We start from the raw sequence: 20,371 nt of genomic DNA on the forward strand, positions 1-20,371 counted from the left end.
TGAGACATACCATATGAAATGATCAGCGAAAGCCTGTGTAGTGCTATTCTATCCCATATTTCATCAATGTTATGTATTTACCTACAGCATTACTAATGCAGAATATCTACTTTCTGTTCACATCTCCGGCATATATGCGATGGGGATACATTTTTAGTAACATTTAAAGTAGTTTTCCAGTGCCTATTGTGGAATTAAATTTACCATTCTCTTTTCCATTTATACTTTTAATGTTTGAGGTGAATCATTTGGATAATTTTAACTCTCTTATGGCAGAGTATATTTGAGATTAGATTACAGTGGTTGTTGAGATCAGTTAATAAAGTGGTATTTCCTCATTTCTTGTAACAATTGAGTGTCCTATAATACTATACCCACGTTTCTAGATCTGAAATTAGTCAAAATTTTCTTTGTTTTTATAAAATGGTTAATCCTGTTAATACTCAGCAAATGCATTACAAAAATTCACCCTTCAAATGTATATACAATATTTGTGGTGCGGCCAGTATTAGCACAGGTAGACAGAAAATAACAGGTTTTGCAAGTTTAAGCAAAATCTTTATAAACATTTTCTTGAACTCAATATTTAAGTTGTTCAGACTTTAGAGTTTCAGGTTTAATTTCCATGTGGTTTTTTCCCTCTTGCAATCAAAATAAAACACACTTGCACACACAGAAAAGAAGAGACTCTATTAATGTTAATTATTTTTATTGTAATTAAGCACAATGTGGTACAGCACTGTACCAGACATAAAAATACAGACAATTTTACCCACAAAGAGTGTACTGTCTAGCCATAACAGAGACATACTAGACAAGATATACTGGATAGCCCTGAAGAGGAAATAGTAGGATTTTGATTTAATAAAATGAAATTGTATATCAACCTACAACAACAAATCAAAAGTCAGAATTTGCAGGACAGAGCTTGTAGCCCAGCTCACTGGAATATAGTTACCCAGCTTCCATGTATTAATCTCTCATCTATTTGTTGGCACCAACCTTCTGCTGTTTTATCAAATTCTTTATATATCTTTTAAATTGTTTTATTACCAAAGGCCTCTGGGCACTAAATACAAATCTTCCCCCACCCAAAAACTAACTACATGGCTCAATCAATAAATTGCTGAGGTTCATCAAAATGTTTGGGGTTTTATTTGCCAAGGACCGCCACTTTGCCACATTGCTAAGGTCCTCTGCCCACATGTTCTGCTCCTGAAAAAGATCTCCCTCACACAAAGGAGCAGTAAAGGGCTGGGAAAGAGGCTGAGCCGTGCTAACTTCCATCATCTTTTGAAAGAGGTTGGAAGAATGGAGACAGGAAAATTAAAAGTCAATGTCATCAACAGATCTTCTCCTGGGTGGAGAGATACCATCCAACAGATGTGTTAGCTAGATTTGAGAGATGCAGTAAAATGTTTTAAGGCACCTGTTTGAAAAGCTTGAGAATCCCTCTTTAATGAATAAGAGGTACCTGGTTTACTAAGTCATTATTGCATTTAGGTGGGCTCCTACATAATTATAAAACAGTACATGGTATGCCATCAGGTTTTATATCAACCCCAAGAATACATGCATGCAACACGTTGCTTGAATGTCTGTTACTAATTAAACTCCAAAATATGAAAAATGAATTGACTGAACAGAGATTTTGGGGGTCTGGTCCTTGGTAGACCAGGTGGGAACAATCATGCATTGCTACACTGAGCATTGAATTTAAAGGACCAAGTTAAACTGCTGTCTTGAATTTATCCTCTTCTTTTTAACACACAAATAATTCTGGAACCCCTTTCATTAACTGGGACATTAGAATCCTATACAGATTTCTAATTAATTCTGCTTTGCTGAACTAAAGTTGCTTTGATCATGGTTAAACAAGGTTGGATGGATAATGGCTGCTTGAAAGGTTCACAGTGAACTAAATACATTGGTTCTATTTTTAATAACTTCCTGCTAATCCAAATGATACTTTTAACATGCTCATTAAGTCTCTAGCATATGTTTGCAACTGCAGAAGACAGAAAGTTTATTACTGTGGAAAAGGCATTGTGTCCCTTACATTGTTCTTTCATGTTGAAATGCATCATTGTGGCTATGAGGCAGGTAAACAGATTTGGCAGATACAGCTTCTCATATGTAGCTTCAATGTGTTGTATTTTATTAAAGAGTCTTGGAAATCAGCCACACCTAAAAATGTGTTTTAGGTTTTAAGAAGTATAGGAGATTTGATAAAACTGCGCAGAAAAGATCTTAAAAAGCTGTTAGGGCAGGGAGAGAGAAACAAGGGGGGATAATCTATAATCCTTTGACATTAAACCATGAAAAAGACAATGGGTTTTATTTTTTGACTTAGCAAATTATTAATATTCAAAAGACATTTACAGCATTTGAAATAATAAGGGTTCTGAAGAAAAAAAGTGAATGAAATCACAAAGGCCTAGATCAGGGGTGGGAAAACTATGGCCCGTGGGCCACATCTGGCCCATCAGACCTTTTAATCTGCCCTCAAGCCCCCGCTGGGGAGCAGAATTGGGAGCTTTCCCCGCTCCAGTGCTCCAGTCGGGGGCTTGCCTTGCTCCGCTCCATGCGGCTCCCAGGAGCAGCCAGGGGGTTCTGCATGCTGCACCTGCCCCAAGCACCAGCTCTGCAGCTCCCATTGGCTAGGAACTGTGCCTATGGATGGGGCAGCGCTCAGAACTGTGTGGCCCGGCCTCCAGAGAGGGGATGGACCACTGTTTCCAGGAGCCATTTCAGGTAAGCACCGCACGGATGCTGCACCCGAGCTGCCCTGTGCCCCAATACCCGGCCCCAGCCCTAATCGCCCTCCAAACCCTTTGATCCCAGCCCAGAGCAACCTCCTGCGCCCCAAATCCCTCATCCCCAGCCCCACTCCAGAGTCTGCATCCCGAGCCAGAGCCCTCAGTCCCCCCATGTGTCCCAATCCTATGCCCCAGCTGGCCCTCCATACAATTTCCATACTGAGATGTGGCCCTCAGGCCAAAAAGTTTGCCCACCCCTGGCCTAGATCCAAAACCCATTGAAATCAATGAGTGCTCACATTGACTTTCTTGGGATTTGAAAAAGGCCCTCAAATATTTAAAAGAATATGAATAAAGACCCTATCCTGCTTCTGTTAGCTAATGAGAGTTTTGCTCTTGTTTATAATGGGAGCCGGATCAGGCCTTTTGCTGTGAGGTACAAACAGCAACAGATTCAGATATTCAGCTTAGTTTAGAAAAGCATCTGAAACTTTGGAAGGTTAATTGAGGTAGGTAAAATGGTCATGTCATCATCCAGTTGCCACTAGTGATAAAATACAGGAGAAAATGTCAGATTGTGTTGCAGAAGGCAAAGTATTAGGCAGTATGTTAATCAACAGCAGAATGAGTCTGTGCAGTGAGTTTGTAAGTTTCTCCCTCAAATTATCATTGTTGTTAGTAATCAGCCAGGTACAATGCACACTGCAGTTTAAGTATATGTATTCTAATAGAGGCATTGTGGTTGGAGAACTGTATGGCTCAGAATATGAAAAATTTTACCTCTAGATTACTACTGTAGTTCAATTCTAATCTAAATTGGGCTATTTTGCAGCCATCTGGCTGTTTATTGGTCAATGAGAAATGAGTTTGAGTCTCTGGCTAATCCCTTGATATGAAAATAAAGCATCATAATCACAGCTAGTATTAAGTGACATTCTTGTTGACAGGCTCAATAGTCAAGCCATGGATTAAATGGACATGGGAACTTGAACTATTCTTTCATCCTATGATGTGGCCTGTCTAAAGTAGTTCAGTGGTGAGGCAAAGCACTTTGGCAGGTTGCTGTGGTGAAGCTTGTACTTCTGCTTCCTATATTGTACCTGTTCTGTTGATAAATAGTGATGCTGTCAGTTTCACAAGCACCAAATTCTCTTCTATAAAAATATAATCACTTAAGGAGCTGAAAGGTGGATATCAGCCAGAGAGACATGGGGAGACTGATGGAACTGAGCAATGGTTCGGTTCAAGTTGATAGTTAAATTTAAAAATCTTTCCAAGCAAGTGGTGGTGAAGGAAGTCAGTAATGGCAGCAGAATCTAAACAGAAAAGGGAAAAGGTCAAATGTTCCACTACAAAATTGAGAGAGATAAATTATTAATATGATCAAAAATAGTTTTAAAAGCATTTATTCATAATTTAGTGGATGCCTTGGAAGTGATGACAAAAGAATTGTCCCATACACATTAAATTATATCTGAAGTGATTACAAAAGAATTATCCCAGGCACACCAATCGGAAAATGCCCCCCACCAGAGCTAAAATGAATAAGATAAGAAGTCTACACATTTCTTCTCTAGAAAAGAGAATCCAATATTTTAGCCCCTTGGCCTTTTCTCGGGGGACTTTCTAAGATTTAAATTTCCTTTGCATTGCTGGTTCTTGTAGTTGAGAAGACCCACTCAGATTTGTTTTACTCACATTTCTTCTTATAATGTAAAATGAAATTTTATCATGAGTATAGTCCTTTTTTCTCTCCTAAACAAGAACAAATGGTAATTTGAAATTAGTGATAATTTTCAGATAAGTAAAAGGAAATATTTCTTCAATATCTTGTAGTCAGCTTATGGAATTTGTTACTGCTGGAAGTCGTAGAAGTGGCTGAATAAGGAGTTAATATTTTTACCAGTTGGTAGTTATGCAAGCTAAATTCGGGTTAATGAAATCATGTGTTTTATGGAATAAACTGATTGCTACAAGGGTCAGAAGGAAACCTTCTCACCCCCAGTCACATTTTTGCAAAATGGTTAATGTGCATCCTACGCAATTTTTGCCTTCATTTTAAACATTAGGTGTCTGTCATGAGTGGTGGCAGGATACAGGACTTGATCTGAGCAGGAATGGCACATGGGCTGGTCCTACAACCTCTGTTTGTAACAAATCTATATGAACATCATCATCAGTTAAAATGCATATATTCATCCTGGGAGACTGAATACATCAGCTCTCATTGCCAACAAAACAGGAATATAATACTCAGACCAATGGAAAATCTTCCCTCCTTTAACTATTCACAGGGTTCAGCCTTTTGAGATAAACACCCTCAATAATAGTTACAGTATGTGGCTGCTAACCCCTGCCATGTAATAGTGATATAACCTTTTGTAACCCCAACTTCTGTCGTGTGACAGGGTGAAAGAACTAAAGATTAGTGTCTTACCAACATTCCTGTGTGTCCCAAGTCCATGATCAATTCTGAGCGAAGGCCAGAAGTTATGGGCTTCATGCAGGAACTACTGGGTGAAATTCTGAGTGAAATCTATTATCTTCAGCATTCAGTCAGTGCACTCAAATGCCTAGCAGAGCTTGCCTTTCAATTTCAGCAATCCAGCCATTAAAGCCATTACACGCATACTTAATAATTCATTACATGCTCATCAGATATACACTACATAGGGCCTTTTGCCCCCAATAGTAAAAAGACTTAGCTGCTGTGGGGAGTATTATTATAACAGTAGAGTGAATCAATATTTTCTAATTCTGGCATGCTTTGCAATTGGACCAAGTTCTTATTCTGTTGGTTTTCTCATGATCATTTGTGCAAATGGGGCTCTGCTTGCAGGAATGTTGAGAATGGCTATGCCTCACGTGAATACCCATATTTGCATGCAACCACAGATATTCGCATTCATGCCAGAAATACTCTCTCCATCTGAAGTTTCACATCCACTCAAGAGGCAGAAAATACCATGTGACTTACTGTAGATGACCAATCGCAGACCATAAAAAAGGAATAGACATAGTAAAAATGAACAAAATGTTCATGTGATGTTGTCATCTATTCTGGATTTTAGAGTACAGATGTGGGGACCTGCATGTGAACCCCTAAACTGAATTACCAGCTTAGATCTGGTCTGGCTGCCACCACCCAAATAGTTTGAGTCATTTGGGAAACTCTGTCTTCCCCCCCAAAAAACCTTGGATCTAAAAACAAGGAAAAATCAGTCAGGTTCTTTAAAAAGGCTTTTAATTAAAGAAAAGAAAGGTAAAAGAAAACCCTCTGGGAGATAGCATACAAGCTGATCTCACGGACAACAGATTCAAAACACAGAGGATGTTCCTCTGGGCAAAACCTTAGTACACAAAAGAATACCCAATTTGATTATCCCCTAATGCCAAGACAAGTTACAAAAAGAAAATAAACATAAACCTATTTATTCCTTTTCTAATACTCACTACTCCGATAAGAGGCTGATTCCTTGATCTTTTCCACTCCGGCCAAAATTGAAACTGATTCTAAACAAAGGAAACTTCCCTCCTTTTTTTTTGAAACATCTTATCCCCTCCACTTGACATCTCTGGTCAGGTGTCAGCTAGGCTATGTGAACTTCTTAACCATTTACAGGTAAAAGAGGCATTAACCCTTAACCATCTGTTTATAATATGTTCACTGAAATGTGCTAATAAATGTTCTAAAAACAGATATGCCTATATTGAAGTCTGTGCTGTGAATGTGAAGGTTATGCTGATAAACCATGAGGGGTGGGGGAAAGAAATATATTAGTGGAAGAATAATTGTATGTTCTCTAGCTCAACCAGAAGTTATGGGCTTGATGCAGGAACTACTGGGTGAAATTCTATGGTTTGTCTTATGCAAAAGTTTAGTGTAGGTGAACCTAATGGGCCCTTCTGGTCTTAAAATGAGACATCAGTCAGTGCGTAATAATTTATTCTTCATTAAATCCACACAAGTGAAACAAGTTGAAAGGGGAACCTTAATTCAGCCATTTCCTAACTTCTGAGTGCTGGACTCTGCAACCCTTAACCTTAAGTTAAATGCAGGCATGTCCACTATTACATATTTTGTAGATATTTTTCAATACATTTGTCTGGAATAAAGAGAGTTCTAAATGGAGTTATGATACCATCTGCCCCTATGGCCTTGGGCAAATCACTTAACCTCTCTGCCTTAATTTCATCGTCTCTAAATTAAGGATAATATTTATCTATGAGCACCTGACCAGGGTGTTGTGAGGATTGATTGATTAATTATTGCGAAAAGCTTTGAAGTGGGTAACCTCTGTGAAATTGCTATCTATAATTGTCATGGTCTGTAGTTTCATAAATTGTTTTTTAAACCATCAAAGTTACAATTAATTAATTTTTTGTTGTTGCAAAAGTTGTATGTTTTTAAAATATTTTCTTGGTGTTACACATCATGAGTCATAACCAACCTTTTTCTTTATCAATGCCCTTAATTCTGCAGTATGTACGTGTGTCTTTTGACACAAAGCCTGATCTTCTTCTACACCTGATGACAAAAGAGTGGCAGCTTGAGCTCCCCAAGCTTCTCATCTCTGTGCATGGAGGCCTTCAGAATTTTGAACTTCAGCCAAAACTCAAGCAAGTCTTTGGGAAAGGTCTGATTAAAGCCGCCATGACAACTGGAGCATGGATATTCACTGGAGGAGTAAACACAGGTAACAAGCAACATTAAAATAAGAGCTTTGTGGCATCAGGGAGGCTTTAATCATTTTAACATCATGATTTAGAATCAGTCCAATTAAGAGAAGCTGAACCATTCTATGGTGTCTTTTTTTATTATGCATTAACAAGAAAATGCCAGAATAATACGTATTGAGCAGCTCTCCTAGAATAAAAGGTTTATTAAAGCATGAAAGACAGATTGTGAAGTCCAAAAAATAAAACCTGCTGTGAGACAATCTGAAGTGTTTTGTCAGAGGGGACTTCATGAGACTAACATCAATGGGCCCAGATACCATTTATGGAATCGAGGGATCTGCAGCAAGCAGCCTGAAAGGGTAGCTAGTTCATAGTTATTACAAACAAGAAACTTGCCACTTCATTAAGGAAAAATATTTTCATCCAAAAAAAAAGAGGCAACTTTTATCTTTCACTTATAAGAACAAGTCAGATGTGACAGAGAAAAGAGTTTTTCTATTTTCTGTGCCTGAAAAAACAAAAAGCCTTTTAATCTGAATAAAAGTCATCTCCCTCCCCCTTTTCCCCTCTCCCCTCCTCCCTGCACTCCCCGTGGATTAGGAGTCTGAATTTTTTTAAGGGTTTTTTTTTCCAATTGTCCTTGCAGAAACAGAGATAACATTTCAATTTATATGCAAAGTTGAACGCATCCAAATTTTAGAGCCCTGACATGGAATTATTTTCTACCTGTCCACATGAGTTATACTGTCATGGAGAGACTAAAATGATGAGGAGGCAGGAAGTGGGGGCAGGGAAATGAGGTGAGGCAAAGCATTCTACATATGGTGAATGATAATATGTAAAGTTGAATTATGCACATGTGAATTGTTGTGACACGTTATCTGTACCTGAGTCAGCTCAGCTACGCTACATCAATATTTCAGCATTATTTAATCCTTTCAGTACCTATGGAGAGTAGCATATTCATTCGGTCATATTGATAATATGGGCCTGATACAAAGCTCATTGAAGTAAATGGGAATTTTTGCATTGACTTAAGTGGGATTTGGATTAGGCACTACATATTTTGAAGCTTAGTTCAGAACATGTCTAATGAGATTGCTTTGTTTTTTAATATATATTGAATTAAAGATGACTGGAGTAATTGTTAGCCCAGTTTGCTTTGTTTTTTGGCTGTCTGGAAAGTTTGCCTTCTACTTAGCTTTCACACACCTACAACAGAAACAGAAGGAGGTGGAATCTCTTGATATTTTTTTTAAACATCCCCAATGCCTCAGTGGGAGGAAGAAGGAAACTAGAACAATGGTTGGCCTGCAAATTGGGGTGGTGATAATTTTATTAGATGTTCAGATAATGCTGTGTTGAGTGTGGCAGATATAGATAGAAAATCCTAATTAAAAATGCATCCGTCTGTGGACCTTTTGACCATACCGCAATAGGCTCGCCAACTGAGCATTGCAAACCAAGCTGAAGAGATGTCTTCACAGGACTGAATATGAAATTGTGTTTTATAGAATAAGACTGGAGTTAAGAGAAAAAGCTTGATGTCCATTATAGCAGTTTTCAAAGTGTCATAACTGTAGCTGACAACAACAAAAAATCCCCAATTGATATGAACAGGGTTTTTTATTCTGTGCCAAAAAAATTATTCATAGTCAAATAAGACTGTTAGAACAACCACTGCTGTGTATTACCCTAAAATCAATCCTGAATGTTCAATGACTTCTAATTACATCATAAAGTATACAGAGTAAAGAAGAAGAGAGCTCCGGGGTCAGATTTTTAAACAAGTTAGGTACACAGTTGTGAACCTAATCTCTACTTGCAGTTACCATAGTTGCATGCACAACTCAAAAATTCTGCACATAAACAGCTCATTTGCACATACAACTATAAAATTTGTTTTGCATAATTGTGGTAACTGTGCGCTTAAATTGGTGTCCAATTGTACATGTAAATTTGGTACCTAATTTGTTTGTAAATCTCACCCATTGTTTTGGATAAAAATTCTTTCCAACGTTTCCTTTCTGAAGAATATTAGCAAGCCCTATTTAAACGCAAGGTATGACTGTTAACCTGAAGTGTGTGTATACATTAGCTGCTGCCACTCACAATGTACCCATAATATGGCACTATACACATATCATACATGGAATGGCAACTAATGTAGTTAAACAGAGAACTAGGTGTAAGTTAATAAAAGGCATAATAGAAACCCTCTAAAATGTTGCCCTCGGAGTATTAGTTTTAACGACATAACATAGATAGCGTACGCCTGACTCACCCCTATATCTTCTTATAAACAAATTGCTTTCAATATGCATCTGGTAGCAGAAGCTGTACTCACTAGAAAGCAATAGCTTTCGCAGACAGAGAAGACCTGCTCTGCACCATCAGGATGTGGGATCACAGATTCATTTGGCTGAGATGTGTGCATTTTGCCCTCATCTGCCAGACAATGTGGTGGCAGCTGGGGAGATTAGAAGATTAGATGTCAAGTTTTTTTCACTGTTGATTTTAAATGGGTATAAGAGAGCAGTAGCTATGGGGAAACTTGTGGTTATTGTCTGACTGTTGTAATGCTACCCTGTCACTTTAGGATTCATGGAACCAGAGCAGGGAAACAGTAAAGAAAACTGGTTTAAAAAAAAATCAATCTAAGAATGTAATTTGGAACCAGTTATCCCCTCAGTGAGCACAAGTAGATTTTAAATGCATTTTATGCAAAGTTGTCAGCAAAGAAGAGTAAGTGACATTAAATTCCACGTGCTGTTGTGCTGCTGTTAGCTGCAGTCAGGTGATAAAAGTAGCTCTTGATACAAGTTTCAGAGTAACAGCCGTGTTAGTCTGTATCCGCAAAAAGAAGAACAGGAGTACTTGTGGCACCTTAGAGACTAACAAATTTATTAGAGCATAAGCTTTCGTGGACTACAGCCCACTTCTTCGGATGCATCCGAAGAAGTGGGCTGTAGTCCACGAAAGCTTATGCTCTAATAAATTTGTTAGTCTCTAAGGTGCCACAAGTACTCCTGTTCTTTTTTCTTGATACAAGCTGTGTCAAAACCGTTAGGAAAGTGAGGTTGGAAAGCAGAAAAGAAAGCCTGAGTCCAAGAGCAACTCTCCGGCCTGGCACATTACCCTGTACATGTGCACGGTACAGGAGTTAGCCCAGGAATGTGATTAAAGTAGCCAGAAGTTGCTTTAGACAGTGCAAACAGTAACGGCAAGCCATGGGGCAGTCATTTTGTGTGCACCAGTCTCCACTTCCTTGCGCTCCCTGCTGGCTTTTCCCTGGCTCCCTATGGGAAACTATCCCAAGTGATGATGCTTTCACAACATTTCCATCAGGATTTCAATCACCTTACTTGTGGGTCACATGCCTGAGATGTTTCAAATTTGGAGGGGACAATCATGCAGGCTACACATTTTTTCCCCTTTTCTGAGCATTTCTGCATACTTGGAGAGGATACACACCACACATATTAGAATGTGTATGTATCTGGATACAGATGAGAAAAAGCAAATTTATGATTGTCAACATCATCATTTTCATTGTTGGAGTTGTACAATTTGTTTACATTATTTTATTCAATAAGGTTGTATGTAAAATTCACTGAACTAGCAAGGCACTGTATATATCAATCTAAATCATTTTATTATGGCCCCAGTTCTGAAAAAAACACTTAAGGAAATACTTAACTTTAAGCACATGCTTAAGCACTGTGCTGAATAGGGATGGGATTACTCACATGCTTAAAGGAAAGCATACACTTAAGTGTTTGGCTGATTCCAGACCAAAGTGACCAAAAATGCTGTGCTTTGAATTTTTGATTATGTGCCTGTTTCTTTTTTTCAGGAGTCATTCGGCATGTTGGAGATGCATTAAAGGATCATGCCTCAAAATCCCGAGGGAAGATCTGTACCATTGGTATAGCCCCCTGGGGAATAGTAGAGAACCAAGAGGACCTGATTGGCAAAGATGTAAGTCCTATGGGATCTGTGTCATCTACAACAAAACTGTATATTCTGGGTTATTTTTTCCTTTACTTTTTCTCGGTGCTTCTCAGATAGAAGTAGTATTTGTAGTAAAGCTGCTTGGTAAAAGGCAAAAAGTCAGGCATTTTCATGTTCTTAAATTTATATTTTGTGGGAGCATAGCAAGATTAGAACAGGAAATCCATCCTGTAGATTATGTAAGGCTCATGAAATAAGGCATTCCAGTTCTTTCTAATATATTTTGTATGCTTTTTTCTTTTGAAAATAAAAGACAAGGAATTTCCATTAAAAATCTACTTTAAAAGCTTGTTAAAGTTGCACAGTAAATCACTAAATGTCAGAGAATGCCAAAGCTAAGGTTTCATGCACAACTTGAACTCTGCCCTCTTTTGCAAATGTACTATGTTGTAGTCTTGAATTCAGTAATGACATACTATTTCCCAATTAATATATTATATATATAATTATTCCACAACCTTGGAAGGCTCATATTCTGTGAATTCTTTATTCAAGAGCCAGGGCTCCACAGAAACCCTGCCTCACATATCTTCTAAGGGGTGCAGGTAACATTTACCATGCATCTTTCTTCATGTCATCCTTTTTAGGGCTCAATTTCTATCTATCCCTCCCACCTCAGGATCTCCCTTTCTCATTATAAATAATATAATAGCTTTATAATCTGCCTGCTTTCTTGACTTTGCCTCATTTGAAATTTCCCTACCTCTTATTCCTGAGTATTTTGAATGAGAACTTGCGATTGACATTTTGGGTAGATGCTAGAAATCCCAGTCTATATTCTACTGGAATTGGTTTATGTATTTATAACAACTGTACAGAATACAGTTATTTTATCTGAATTACTTTAAATCTGTGTCTTCCCACCAGGATTTATTCATTTGCACTCCGTACAGAATGGGGAAAGGCATTCACTTATAAGTTAAATTGAAAGGAATTACAATAAGAGTAAAAAGGAGTGGATTCAACTGGAATTTATAGCAATTCACTAAACAACATGTAACCACAAGAGGGGGAGAGAATCGTGGGGTACAACTTTGCACTGTCTACACAGTCTCCAGCCTTTACATAATACAGTACTAGGGCTCAATCTACCAAGATACTGAGGGTGCTCAGAGCCTGGTTGGAGATGGTCATCAAGGAGAGGGCTCTGTGGGAATAATTCAGAATCCTATTGTGACATAATTGGGAATTCACCTAAAAACTAAGCCAAAAACTATAGCAACCACAGGAATAAAATATTTCTGGTGATTTTAAGTGCAAGGCTGACACAAATGCTGGACTTCAAACAGTCAGACTTGACCTAAATTGTGTGAAATGAGTGGCAGAGTATTGTTTTGGAATTTAGGGATGAGCCAAGAGAGTAGTAATACTGCAAAAATGAAAAATGTTTTGAGAATTGTAGGCGGGCACAGCTAGTCGGCAAATTTCAAAAGGATGCCACTGTCTGAGTGACAAACAAGAGGATTTTTTGCTGAACTTTGCCATCAGTTTACAACCATGCAACTCCATTGAAGTCAGTAGGGTTGAGACAAAATAGGTGGGGTAATATATTTTATCGGACCAACTTCTGTTGGCATGTACAAGCTTTTGAGCTTCATAGAGCTAAAATATTTATGGCCTTTGAAGTGTACGTATAAGGAACAAACTGTAACTTTGTATCTGAACCCTTCTGTCTCCAAACTTTGATAGTTTAGAGAAAATGGAAACTGGATTAACCAATGAGAGAGTGCAAAATTAAATCACTTCTGTTTCTACCCATCCCTAACGTATAATATTATCTTTATTTTATTGAATGGTTCCTAGAAGTTCTTGCTCTTTGCATTTTTTGGAGTGTGTGCATATCTGTCTGTCTCTCTCGCTCTCCTTCTCTTGCTCTCTCTCTCTCTCTCTCTCTCACACACACACACACACACACACACACACTCACACTTACACACACACACACACACACACACAAAATGTAGTTCATTGTTTTGGAGAAAAATAATTTAAGGAAACAAAGATTCAGGCCAGGAGAAAAACCTATAATACAGAAACCAGTATCTGTATGTTAAAAATATGGTGAATGCCATAAAACTTACTGAAAAGGAAAAATATCATGAATAAAACACAAGAGAAGAATAACATACACCTTGGTCCATGATCATGTAAAATAAATCATAGTAAAGCAAGAAAAATGATTATCACAAATATATATAAAAACAACCTCAGAACAAATCAACTAATAGTAAAAGACTTACTAAACTCCAGTATCTATTGTGGCTCTGTGTATGTTTATTATGTCTAGTTAAATTAGTATCAAAACTGAAAAAATTGTCAAAACATCCCTTCATTGGGTGGAGCAGGAGATACTATCAGCAGCATTGGAGATAGAAAATTTGCTTCTGCATGTGATATTTACAAGGGTGAGAATCTCTCACACACTGCGTTTGACTTGCTCAGCAAGTGTTTTCAAAATTATGTAACACTCCTGCCAACACTCCCAGCCGTCCTTTGGGCTGGAGGTTTGTCATGATGGATTTATGGAGAAGTCAGACTCATCACTGCAACTATGTCAGAAGTCTCATACTGTAAATTGTTTTTTGAAATGTTACATGTTTGCCTAGGCCCCTATGAACTCATTTGTCTTTCCTCCTTTTGATGCCTACAGTAGGCTCTGTCGCTTTCACCCTTAAATAAATTAATGTCATAGGAAGAGTCATTGTTTACAAAAAATTATCTCAAAAGCTATGAGCCACAAGCTACTCAGCTAAAAAGCCCCATTGGTTTCAATTGGAGTTTTGTGTGAATTCAGGCTTAAGTAACCTCTTGCTTTAGACTGCAGACTCCACCTTTTGGGTCTGCCCTCCAGCTTCCCCTGCTGTTTCTCCTGCTTTCTTAACAGGTTGCCAGGATGGGCAGGGCCAGGGTCTGAGATGACTCCCTTCCTCCTTTTCCCTGCCCACTCCTCACTAGCCTCCGCACACCTTACTCCTTTCCTCTACTCCAATTAGAGACACAGCGGGAGCTGAGGCAGGAGCCCAGATCAGGACATGCTAAACAGATGTCCGGGAAGGAAAGAGTCACAGTAGCAGTAGGAGTGCAGCCTGAGTGTGACATGCTAGGAGAAGGAAGAGGACTCATAGGGGGTGGAGAGAACTGTCGGGAAATGTTTTAGAAAGTTCAACGAAGGTTTGGAAAGTTTTACACTAGTCAGCCATTTTTTAATTATCTGAATGTTAAAAGGCGTTCTTCATTGAATATACTGTTTTAAACACTCAAGTAATTAAAATGAATTTTATTAAAGCACAAATGTGGTATATATGTAATACTGAAGGAGGAATACATGCTTTGTCTTGTGCAAAGAAATATGATTTGGAAATAATAAAGCTCTGGCTGTTGAAAATAACATTCCGAGCTTGCACAGCACATCAATTTCCTTAACTTTGGGGACTCCCTGTATGGGATGGTGCACGGATTCTTCGCACTGGAGAGGGAGAGGAGCTCTTCATCTTCTTATAAACCACAGGTATATAGCCAAAACCCACATATTCTGCAGCACTGAACCTAATTCAGCTGTTAGGTTTCCAGATTCTGTGACACAATCGTGCACCAGACTAAAAATTCTCTGGCAGTTTCATTTAAATGAAAATAAGTTTTTCAATTAATTAAATATTAAAATGAACAATACAATCAGTACAGTGGCACCCATGTTCTGTTAATATTAAATCCCACTTATCGTACACTGCCCCCATATTTTCAGTTTTCGGTATGTATCAGAATTTTGTCTTAATCGTTGAGGTTGTCAGAGGGGAGGCTGGAGTTTTTGCCAGTTGGGCAGGAGGAAGCTGGGGCTTTTTGCTCCTGTGAAGCTTTTGGAGGCAGTTTGGGATTGCAGGATAAGCACATAAAATGAATGTTTCTGCTAAAATGGGCAGTAGTTAAATAATTAAATAGTGTTGAGATTTAAATTACCTGTCCTGAGGTTTCAGACTTAACAACCTTCTGAGATTAAAGTACCTGTTCACACCCCCAAAACCATTGTTCTGCCAGTCTGCAGACTCTGTAAGGCAACAATGAAAACATGAACTTAGGGCTAGAAACAAAAATGAAAGCTGATATTCTGGAGCACAGTTCTGTGGCAAATTCTGCACAACTCTGTATACTCTCAGGAATAATGTTGGGCTACCAGGCAACCTATCAACTTGCGTGAGGCTAGTGGCACTGTTGTTCAAAATGTAATGGTGGATTGTCCTCTGGTGTGATTCTTGATAGTATTATTATTATTAATAATTCAGATGTAATTCCTGTTGATTTCAGTGTGAGTTCTGGGTGAGTAAGGAATGAATAATGACTTAAGGATTTTCCCTTCTGGCTCTGGAAGTCCATTAAAATATACATTTTAGACAAAGGAAAGACAGTATTAAATTTGTGTATTTTAATTCAAAATACATTTTTATTGTATCGCTCTGGGCTTGCCTATATAAGGATATTCAGGAAAACGATGTGATTAACTAAAGGTCTGGATTTAAAGTGCATTAGTTGAACCACCTTAAGCCTCTATGTGGACACTCTTATTCAGAAGTAAAGTGGCCTTCATTTGATTTAGCTTAATTTACTGTTACTGAATAAGAGTATCGACACGGGTTTAATATGGTTTAAAGAGAGTTAACAATTAATTTGGATTTTAATTTCCCAAATATCCCTATCTAGACAATCCCTGAATAAAATGATATCTCCAGTATCCTATGATGTGGCAAAAGGAGAGTAGAAAGAGGAGTACACGGACTGGAATATTTGGGGGAAATTTTAAGTCCACAAAACTTAAACTCTTTGAAGCAATTCAACTCAGAGTTCAAGTTGAGGTCCGGTCTTGTTGTGCTAAATCACTGAAGTCTGGTTATAGGTTTGTAATCACATACTGTTCCATGACTGCACTGAAACACTGCTGGATGTTGGCACAGCAGGGAGGAAGAGTTTCAATGTTCTCTCTGCATTTTCTTGCTTGTATTGGTTTAATCCAGAACCTTAATCTAATCTTTTTCTAAAAGTTGTTTTTTCACCCCCTTATTTAACTAATCTTTGATTTGCACTCAGCAACTGTTCTGTGGTCAGAAAAGAAGCACAGCAGAAACTCTGAAGAAAGCAGAGTAATTATTATTTTAGACAAGGGATGTTACCCAGTAAAGAGAAGACAATTGTGGTTGGATTTATTATTCAGTATTAACACAAGAACAGGCAAGTCCACAGTATAAACCTTAACTGAATCTAGGGCCATTCACAGTAAGAATCATCACATGAAATAAGAAATATAACCACAAACAAAGCTACAGTGCAAAATTCTTCACAAACGATAAGAATTTTTTTCTTACCAAGTATTTTATGTTCACAAACTGACCATGTTCTGAATTCTGAAACCCCAGGTGTTGAAAGCAGGATGGCTGCGGCTTGCAAGCATTTTCAGTAGCATACGCTCTGCGTGGGCCTGACAGTCCCAGAAATCTACTGTTTTGTATTGTTCACGACATTTAAAACAGACAGTGGCTAAACAAAACTGAAGGCTCTAAACAGATGACTGCACTGTACTTGAAGTTGAAATGCACCATAAATATTCTGTGTTATGATGCTAGAGATGAGCCGAAACTGGAACCTTTTATCCAACCCCTAAATTTACGTAGGTTGGATTAAATGGAAGATGAATCCAAAACATCCCTATTTTTCATTTTACAAAAATAAATCCTGGCTTCCTCAGATCATATCTAGCTAATATCCCTGGGTTTAAGGGTTTTTAAAGACTACAATTTCACATGAACTATTATTTTTATTTGGGCTGCTTTACTGATGGATTCTGTTACCTATGGACCTCACTTCCAGTGTTTCCTTAAGAACTAGTTGGGAATCCTGCCTATGTGTGCAAGGTGAGGGAAGGGGTACCTTGCAGCACCTTCTTGATCTGCCAGCACATTCATGCATCTCAGGGTTATATGCAGAGCCATTGGGTCAAATTCTAATCTCAGCTATGTGTGTGCAACTTCAGTGGGAATTGTGTTGGATCTCTGAGGAAGACAATGGCACATTATAGTTTGTAATTCACAATCAGACATTTCTGTCTTCACTTGTACTTTGTGGTCTATTTTCTTAATTCAAGGAGAATCATATGTTTGATAAGATTAGGAGACAGATCAAATTGCCTCTAATTTTTAATGTATTTATTTATTTTTATTTTTATTTATTTGTAAGCTAATGCAGCTTTAACATTCAGGAAGAGTAAATATGATTTTGCAGTTTGTATACTAGGAACCAAAGTCAAAACATAAAAAGAGAAGAAAAATCTCATCTGTTTGCAAATTACAGACCATGTATTTTTTTCCTTTCTCTGCCTTTCTATCTCTAGCCAAGAATATACACTTTTAAAGTAAGATATTGCAGCAGTTTTCTTAACAAGAGAAAAAGGAAATAGACATTGATCAGCATGTCATTCAGAATATATTACTTTGTAATTTTGTATAGTATCCATTGCCATCAAATTATCACCTATTATCCTTTTGTTTAAGATTTTCTGGTATATTTTGTTAATATAAAAGCAAATGTCCACCAGGAATATGTTGCACCTGGGCTTGAACTTCAATCATTGGAAAAGAGGTGAAAATAAGCCTAGTTGAGACACTGAGTCCTAGTTCAAGATATTGGGTGAGATTTTCATCCCCACTTTGGCTCCCCTACTCAGGATAAAGGGGCTGGAGCAATGTAAAGGGGGCTTTAAATTCCCACTTTTAGCCAAGAGGGAATTCCCCTAGTGCAGGACCTGAGGGAGACAAATGCAGGCTGCCTTTAGAGGACCCCCTAATAAGCCCTGGCCTGAGAAGCATGAGATAGGAGGGACATATTAGCAGTGAGGTTACAGCAATGTAGCACTGCAGAGATTTGGGGCACTAACACACCCTGAGCTATCTAAATTACACCAGGAACTACTCCAGCCCCCAGAGTAGCCCAGGATCAGGAGGGCGGAAAGGTGGCTTAAAGCTACCTTTGCATGCCTCCCGCCCCATGCTTCACTTAGAGCTGTGCCTCTAATTGTAAACTATAGAATCTCACTCATTTTATCTTGGAATGCAACAAGTTTGGTCTAGATAATATATCCTCTCCTGTTATGTGTAAATACATAATGTGCAGTGTTGTTGTAGCTGCGTCGGTTCCAGAATATTAGAGAGACAAGGTTGATGAGGGAATATCTTTTATTGGACCAACTTCTGTTTGTGAGAGAGGCAAGCTTTCAAGCTACACGTTGTTTTCCTGTTTTCATTCAGGACAAGTATCAGAGGAGTAGCTGTGTTAGTCTGGATCTGTAAAAAGCAACAGAGGGTCCTGTTGTCTTAAAGGTGCCACAGGACCCTCATTCAGGACAAAAACACCGTATGACCTGCGGGTGAACACCTTTCACAAAGCGATCACTCTATATCTAACCTATCAGTCCTCATCCTCAAAGGAAACCTGCACAACACTTTCAAAAGATGAGCCTGGATATTTAAATTCATAACTTTGATAGACACTAAAAGTCATGGTCTTAATAAAGACATTGGATTTATAACTTGTTATAACAATCTGTAACCCATTAGCCCCCCCTTTTTGTCCTATGACTACAGAGGTTTTAATGGGACACTTCACCTGGAATGGTCCCTTAGAATGTGTGCTGTGCTCTATGCTAAACTATCTGTTTGATCTTGTATTTAGCTGTGACACACTCAATACCTTTTCCCCACCTAAAGAAGAGCTTTGTGTAGCTCAAAAATGTATGTCTCTCACCAACAGAAGTTGGTCCAATAAAAGAGATTACCTCACCTACCTTGTCTCTCTATATACATAATAGTAATAATACTGTATGTATATGTAATTTCTCCCTGCTCCTGCTCTGCTGAAGGCTTCCCCATCTCCTCTGTTGTTCATGTGACAAATCATGGAATCATTCGTGAAAGAATTAACTGAGGCTTTTACTTGTCATTCAAGTATGGCCTTATCTGCCCTGCACAGTTACCTTGAATTATAACTCAAGTGTTGCCCCTGACTTGGGTCCCAACCACACATGCCAACCCTTAGCTTGAGTTTGGTGGGGTTTTAACTCAAGTTGGCTGGTCCATAAAGGAGTATAGCCTACAGCTCGAGGTAGCACAACTGAGCAGTAATTCAATTCCTCTATGCCAGGGGTCGGCAACGTTTGGCACGCGGCTCGCCAAGATAAGCACCCTGGCAGGCCAGGCCAGTTTATTTACCTGCTGAAGCGGCAGGTTCAGCCGATCGCAGCCCCCACTCGCCGCGGTTCATCGTCCCGGGCCAATGGGGGCGGCGAGAAGCGGCACAGGTGAGGGATGTGCTGGCCGTGGCTTCCCGCCTCCCCCATTGGCCCGGGACAGCGAACTGCGGCCAGTGTGGCCGCTCTCACCTGAGCTAGGTTAACTCTAGAAGAGCTAATTCAAGTGTAGACAACTCGACATAGGCTTTGTCTTTACGGTAGAATTATCAAAAGGTTTTAATCCATTTTCATAATACTGTCTTTTAACTTGCCCAGGAAACATGAAGGATGGGAAAGAACAAAAGAAATGGAAATCAGTAAGGATGATAAACTGAAACTTTGTGGTCTTGCCGCAGAGCCATGCTTCCCCAAGGAATAACCACAAAGCATGGAGTTTTGCTGTCTCCATTTAGAATTTTTCTTAACCTTCAAAGAGGATTGGAGTATCACTGTGTAGTTTCTGATCTTTATTGTAACAAGAAGTATCACAGATAGTGAACAGGTTTCAGAGGGGTAGCCATGTTAGTTGTATCAGCAAAAACAATGAGGAGTGCTTGTGACATTTAGAGACTAACAAATTTATTTGGGCATAAGCTTTTGTGGGCTATAACCCACTTCATCAGATACATGGAGTGAAAAATACAGTGGGCAG

The 20,371-nt window shown here is 38.7% G+C and overlaps 1 protein-coding gene across 5 annotated transcripts in view; it reads left to right on the forward strand.

Annotated features, from left to right (window-relative positions):
- Positions 1 to 20,371, forward strand: part of TRPM3 (transient receptor potential cation channel subfamily M member 3) — a 575,113-nt gene that overhangs the window by 398,691 nt on the left and 156,051 nt on the right. For all 5 annotated transcript variants that reach the window (XM_054032770.1, XM_054032773.1, XM_054032769.1 and 2 more), the window contains exons 4-5: positions 7,243 to 7,456; positions 11,296 to 11,420. In XM_054032770.1, coding sequence (XP_053888745.1) covers positions 7,243 to 7,456; positions 11,296 to 11,420 — 339 coding nt within the window. The remainder of the gene's footprint in view (positions 1 to 7,242; positions 7,457 to 11,295; positions 11,421 to 20,371) is intronic.

The sequence above is a fragment of the Malaclemys terrapin genome, chromosome 6, assembly GCF_027887155.1.
Source record: "Malaclemys terrapin pileata isolate rMalTer1 chromosome 6, rMalTer1.hap1, whole genome shotgun sequence".
Classification (NCBI taxonomy): domain Eukaryota; kingdom Metazoa; phylum Chordata; order Testudines; family Emydidae; genus Malaclemys; species Malaclemys terrapin.